We start from the raw sequence: 6,733 nt of genomic DNA, 5'->3' as shown, positions 1-6,733 counted from the left end.
GATTTAATGAAAAATCTTAGACGGAATGGGAATTTGAAAAGGAAAAAAAAATTGAAAAATAAATATACTAAATGAACACTTTGAAAAAAAAAAAAAATTTGTTTCTCACAATTATTAGTCTCATACTTTATCAATCTTTCATCTTACTCTTTACTTATTCCACACTTTTATCTCTTTAACAAAGCTTATATATTCGATGCACCATTATTCCAAGTTTCAATCACCTATCATGTCAAGTACCAATTTCTATTGTTTTAAGTTTAATTTTAGTAAACCATTCATCATAAAGTGTATTTATTTGATTTGTAAGTAAGTTTTAAACATGTCTTGTAGAAAATATGAATTTGGATTTTTTTTTTAAAAAAAAGCTTTTGATAAATCTGTTGTTTATAAATTATATAACATCAAGTTCAACTGAAAAATTAATAACTGGACAGTCAATTATTTAAACAGAGTTAGAAGACCAAGTTAAAATAATAAAACAAAATGATACTGACAATCAACTTTATATTATCTATTGAAAATTATATAATTACAAAACTTGAATACAAAAATTTGCTTAATATTTTAAGGCTTAAATGTTGGAACTTCATGTGAAGGAGCATGTAATGCCTTATATAGTGTTCTATCAATAACACTTCTATAAGGATCCTCCTTACGCTTCTTAAGCAAGAATGCAATTAATACTGCTTTCAACCTCAGATTTACCTGCAAGTACAGTTCCTTTGCAACTTCTTTGTCCTTCAGGATCTCTTCCCTTCCCTTTGTTTCTATGGGCTTCCCAAACAGATGGTAGAAGCGCCAGGTATCTTGGGCAAAAGTCCTGGCACAAAGAGCTCTTGGCTGCCAACCTCCCCACTTGACTCATCTCTGTAAATCCAAGCATTCTTCTGTCAATACAAGTTCAATCCAATTTCCTAGCATCTCTAGCTTTAATTTTGGAATTGAGTTCTACTATTCAGTAGACTGCTTAAATATTCTTTTTTACAAGTACCAATCTACTGACTAATTTTCATTGTCACATCATTAAGTTGTATGACAGTCGTATAACATGTCTACTAAATAACATTATTACTCACAGTGATTACCTCACTCTTATTGCATTGCGATTAGCATCTCTGATCCAATCATTAACCACTGGGATTTTCATTAGGTCGTTGTAATCAAGGACCAACTGCCATGTGCGAACAACAGCACAAACCCAAAGCAAGTAGAATGTTAATAGCAAAATCTAGCTCAACAAAAGAACAATGACATTTAGAGAAGTGGCCTATTTATATAAAATCATCGACAGGGCTGAATTTGACGGAAACCCAAAGAAGTACTTTCAGGACTTGCGTAAGAAGTAAACTTGCTATATATATATATATATGAGATTGCGGTCCTGTGTGTATGTCTTCTATATTCAGTGCTGGCTCTTATTTCTTCGGCTTGGTTTTTATTTTTATTTTGGTGTTTATTTCTTTGGCTTTGTTAAGGCATGCTAAAAGATAACCTTTGAGCTTTGGCTGCCTAAAATGGATATGTACAAATTAATTGAATATCGTCCTTTAATAGATTTTGTTGTTATCTTCAAAGGCTGTATTTGTGTTTTCTCTTTCCCTTCTATTTTTCTCTCAAAAATATTATTTAGTAGATTGTCATATATATAAAGAATTGTCATCGGCTGATCTAAAGCTTAATTTTTACTATTACAACATCTCATTTATATGATAGTCGTATATAACATTTTACTAAATAGCATTACTCTTTCTCTTTTATATTTTATCTTTTATCTTTTTAATTCTTTTTCTTGATCAAATCGGTATAACATTCCTCCCCCTAATTTAGGGGTGTAAACCCGGAGCGGGTTCCCGGGTATTGGGTGAAAACTGGGAACCGGCTCTAGGTACCCGGGTTTCTTATATTCAGCACCCGGCCCCGGACCCGGGTATCCCGGGTACCTGTGGTACCCGGATAACCGGTTTTACCCGGATACCCGGGTAAAACCGGTTATCCGGTCCGGGTGGTATGTTTTTTTTTTAAAAAATTAATTTTTATAACAAATAACCATTTCCATTGCAAAAAAATCACAATTACGTGTAACAAAACCTGAATTGAAATCTTGAGATGGCTGGACTAAGATAGATGGGCTTATGTGATTCTAAAACATTCACTTTATTTTCTCTTGAAGCCATTGTTAAGAACTTACAAAACAATCCTTTGTAAACACAATGCAAAGGATGTTCAAAAGAATCAAAAGTGAACTAACTACGGATTGAATCTACATTTAGTGACAGGGGTCTTAACTCTAAAACTAAGTAATCAGATGCCAATGAAATTAATTGCTCAAAAGCAATTCACACTTATCCGAAAGATAGCATTTTTTTTTTTTCATTAAGAATAAGCAAACGATCACGATGGGGTACCATACCTTGAGGAGTTGAGGTACATGAGCTTGAGGGCTTGAGGATACCGTAAAAGAGAAGTAATAGAAAATGCCGAAGCACTGAGCAGTCAAGCACAAGCCAGTGAGCCACCTATTATGCCAAACCCCAGAAAGTCAGAAAGTCAGAAAAAAAAAAAAACTCAAATATTTTACAAAAGTTTCAAAGATTCAAGATTTTGGGCTGAAGTTTCAAACTTGTGGAATCGAATTTCACAGAACTCTCGTAGGGGTTATCGGAGCCGAGTACAGGAGGGGTCGAAGTGTTGGCGTGGCTGTACGGAGCCGAGTAGGGATTCGGAATTGGGGAAGGGTTTGGGAGGATCGGAGCAGTCTGATGCTGATCGTACGGTGGATAATAGGGCTGCTGCTGATTGGGAGGTTGGTAGGGCACGTGGGACTCGAAAGGAGGGAACGAACAGGGCAGATTGGGGTTTGTGGTTGGGGTGTACGAAGGAGCAATTGGAGGGGGAGGGGGAGGAGCAGGGGCAGGGACATGATCGGGATTTTGAGAAAACGGAGAGTACGTGGATGTCGTGGAGGGATAAACGGAGTAATCGGAGGGAGAATATCCGGAGGTGAAGGGTGGCGCGGACTGCAGAGGCGTAAGGGTTCGGTAAAGGATCAGTGGGCTGATTCGGCTGAAGTACTGAACGTTGTGAACAGTGAGGAAATTGCGATGGAGAGAAGGAGATGATTCAAAGAAGCGATGCAGAGTTTTGATTTTTGAATGGATTTTTGAAGTGATGCAGATAAGTAAATCAAGACATCAAGTGATGCAGAGAAGTGAGCGGGGGCAGTGAGGAAATTGTCAAATTGAAGGGCAACAAAATTGTTAAGAAAATGACAAAATGCTCCTCACTCCTAAGCCCAGTAAGCTGTGTATTATTATGATAAAAGGGCATGGGGTAATTTTTTTTTTTTTTTAATTAAATAATCTACCCGGAGCCGGGTACCCGGGTATATCCGGGATTTTTTGAAATAAATACCCGGCTCCGGCTCTGGGTACCCGGATCCGGGTATCCGGGTACCACCCGTGTAACGCCCCGCCTTTTACAAAAAGGCGTAAGTGAAAATTTCGATTTTCACGTGACATTACGACATCATCAGAGTTATAAATTGGCAGCGGAATATATTTTTTTTTTATCCAACATACTTGGAAAGAAATAACACATCAGAGCTTCTAACTGAAATACCTCAAAATAGATCTATAAAGTGTAACTGAATAATTACACATAAGATAGTATTTGTGCCATACAAGGCACATATAATTTACAAGCCAAAATAACTAGAGTATAGTTAATACACACCAACAGAAATATAAATATCATTCTCAAGATAATATAATAAAGGACTGGAACACAACAGTCCACAAAATGGAGGCATCCCAACCTCAAACACTGCTATCAAGATCACCTAAAGGTCTGGACAATCCTGATACTCATCTTCTTCATAACCTGTATTAATATATAACACAGAGAGAAACAATAATACAAAAATACCTAGTGAGTCCACTGTTTTCAATAATATGATGATTACTGATTTAATTAACAATATACGATGCGATGATATGATGTAATGACAGTTTTATATGCACAGTCTTATTTATTTTCTTCTTGCACTCCTCTCATACCAGGGCCATTAAATCCCTGTTCGTTTAAGCGGCTAATTATTGGAGCACAAACTCCCTTACCATGTTTTCTTAGCTTTTCCGCACTAGTAGTCAAAGTAGCATACTTAGTACATTGGTCATCCCGACAACCAAGTACATTGACCATCCCGACAGTCAATTAAGTAGCCATAACTTGCCTAGCACATTGACCATCCCAACAGCCAACTTGTACTTATTATGGTTTTTCGCACAGGCGGTATGCCTGTCCATTGGTCATCCCAACAACCAACTTGTTATTAATCCTGCATCAGAATTATTAACAGTATGCAATATACTATTCCTATGCATATAATTAAATAAAACAGAAATCACAACATTATAGAAAACAACCACGTATGATCCTCAGTGAGTAAGAATACTCACAGTTCTTTCCTGCTTCAGAAAGTATTCACAGAAATGATAACTGCATAATTATATACATGCAATAATAAATTAGTATAAAATACTAAGAGCTTATTTTGACACTTTCATCACTTTCGACTTTTAACCCGCTTAGCCGAATTCTTAATATCGCTTAGATATTAAATCGGCATAAAATAGGTTAATTATATTACCACATATTTTATGCGGACATTATTACGGCATTTATTAATTAATATCTATAATACCCTTTAAGTAAAACGGCATTATAAAAGCTTATCTATTTTTACACCAAATCAACATAGTGCCTCCATTAATATAGTTAATGGATTTTATATTTTAAAAGTACACAAGCGGTACAATATTAATAATCCTTATTTTAATCTTATAAATTTTGGGTGGAATAACGGCATTAGTGTTACTAATGCCTAAAAATACTTTTAGAATTTTGGGCGGCATAACGCTTTTGTAAAATATTACTTTTTACTCGGGCATCATAATGACGTGATTTATTGATTAAATACGCCATTTAGAATACCCTGTTAAAACATAATTTAAAACATTAGATACTTAAAATAATAAGTATAGTAAAATCACAAAGTATTTAAAATAAAATTAATAACTTAAAAATTACATAAAATAAATCAAAGCATTTAATTAAAAACTTACCAAATATTCATTCTTATATATATATATATATATACAAAAGAATTAAACTAAAAAGGGCAGATGATGAAAAAGAGAAGTGGTCCATTTCCTTTCGTCTTATTTATCTATTAAGTTGACTAACCAAAATAAAAGGAGGACTTACGTGGGAAAGAAAAGGAGATGGGTCCATTTAGAATTGTTCTTTACTTCCTTTATATAATCATTTCTTTTACCTATTCCTTTCTTATCTAGTCTTTTGTCTTCTTTTCTTTACTTACACAACCTGTCACACACATACGCATAAAGAAGAAAACAGAGAGTTGAGGGAGAGACTTACGGGAGAGAGGGAGAGAAAAGTGGGTCCTTATCCTTTTGTCTTTTATTTCTTTTTCTTTCCTTATCTATATCTTCTATTATCACACCAGCCCAGCACACACACGCACACTCAAGATGGGTAGGCCGAACACATGCACAACCCAGGGGAAAGGAGAGGTTTTCCTGCTCAGTTTCTTCTCTCCATCTCACGGTCTCTCACTCTCTCGTTCAGTCTCCCTGTGTCTCTCGGCAAGAGAGAGAGTAAAGGGAAGAACGGGAAAGAAGGAGAACAGAGAAGAAAGAAGAAGGGAGGAGAGAGTTTTGGAGAGAATTTTCTAGTTTTCCGCTTTGTTTTCTTTTTCTATTTTTCTGGGCTATAAACCGCGAGCAAGAGAGGGAGAATTGCTGCTGGAACTAAAAGAAAAACTAAGAGAAAGAGAGAAGCAGAATTCCTGCAGAGAGAAACAGAGAATGTGAAGAAGAAGGTGGGTCGCTCTCCTCAATTTATACATATTTGGACGGTCAAGATCGCTTGAGCAGATTGTGATCAATGGCTGGGGTAAGATTCATCTCACCTGGGTGATGAGATACTGCACTGTGAAGACTCAAAAGTCTTCTAGATTCTTCACAAAATATCTGCTTCTTATCTCTAAGTGACGAGGAGTTCGATTCTAACTAGTTGTCATGATTTTCTTTGTGGTTTAAGTTAAGCTTGTGTAAGATGGGCTTCTCAACATGTGTAGGCTGGGTTGATGTTAGTGATTCCATATGGGCTGGGTTCCTAAACATGTGGGCTGTTGGGTCTTAAGAAATAGAAATGGGCCTACAAATTATTGTTGTTCAATTTTCGTCCAAAACAGGGTATTAATTTTCGTGGGTATTTTCGGGTACTAAACGGAGTCCAAAAATTATGAAATTCGGAGGGTAGTTAGAAGACTTCGAGATGAGCGTTCTGGCTTTTGAATCGATCAAAACGGAGTTCGTTTGATCATGTTTCCGTTGTTCCAAAGTTTAAGGTTCGTTTGAGTTTTTATCAAATTAAAACTATAAATGCTTCTAAATGAATATTTTATTTCATAAATATTCATATATATATATTCTTTTACCTTATTATTAGGTTTTAAAACATATTTTAAGATATTTTATTTAATATCTTAAAATACAGGGCATTACAACCCGGATCCGGGTATCCGGGTACCACCCGGATTTTTCGGTTTCCTGGTTTCCCGGAGCCGGTTAATGCCCAGATCCGGTTTCCCGGCCAGTTATATCTGGTCCGGATTTACACCCCTACCCCCTATGAGATTAAGTAC

General features: G+C 36.0%; 1 protein-coding gene across 1 annotated transcript in view; it reads right to left on the bottom strand.

Moving 5' to 3' along the window:
- Window positions 1–538: 538 nt before the first annotated feature.
- The window catches only part of LOC133851173 (phytyl ester synthase 1, chloroplastic-like), a 94,370-nt gene continuing 88,175 nt past the window's right edge, over window positions 539–6,733 (bottom strand). The window contains exons 2-3 of the mRNA XM_062287492.1: window positions 1,089–1,174; window positions 539–870 (exon numbers count right to left, since the gene is read on the bottom strand). Coding sequence (XP_062143476.1) covers window positions 771–870; window positions 1,089–1,174 — 186 coding nt within the window. The 3' untranslated portion in view covers window positions 539–770. The remainder of the gene's footprint in view (window positions 871–1,088; window positions 1,175–6,733) is intronic.

This window comes from Alnus glutinosa, chromosome 12 (genome assembly GCF_958979055.1).
Source record: "Alnus glutinosa chromosome 12, dhAlnGlut1.1, whole genome shotgun sequence".
NCBI classification, from domain to species: Eukaryota; Viridiplantae; Streptophyta; class Magnoliopsida; order Fagales; family Betulaceae; genus Alnus; species Alnus glutinosa.
This window is presented reverse-complemented; position numbering and strand designations above follow the sequence as displayed.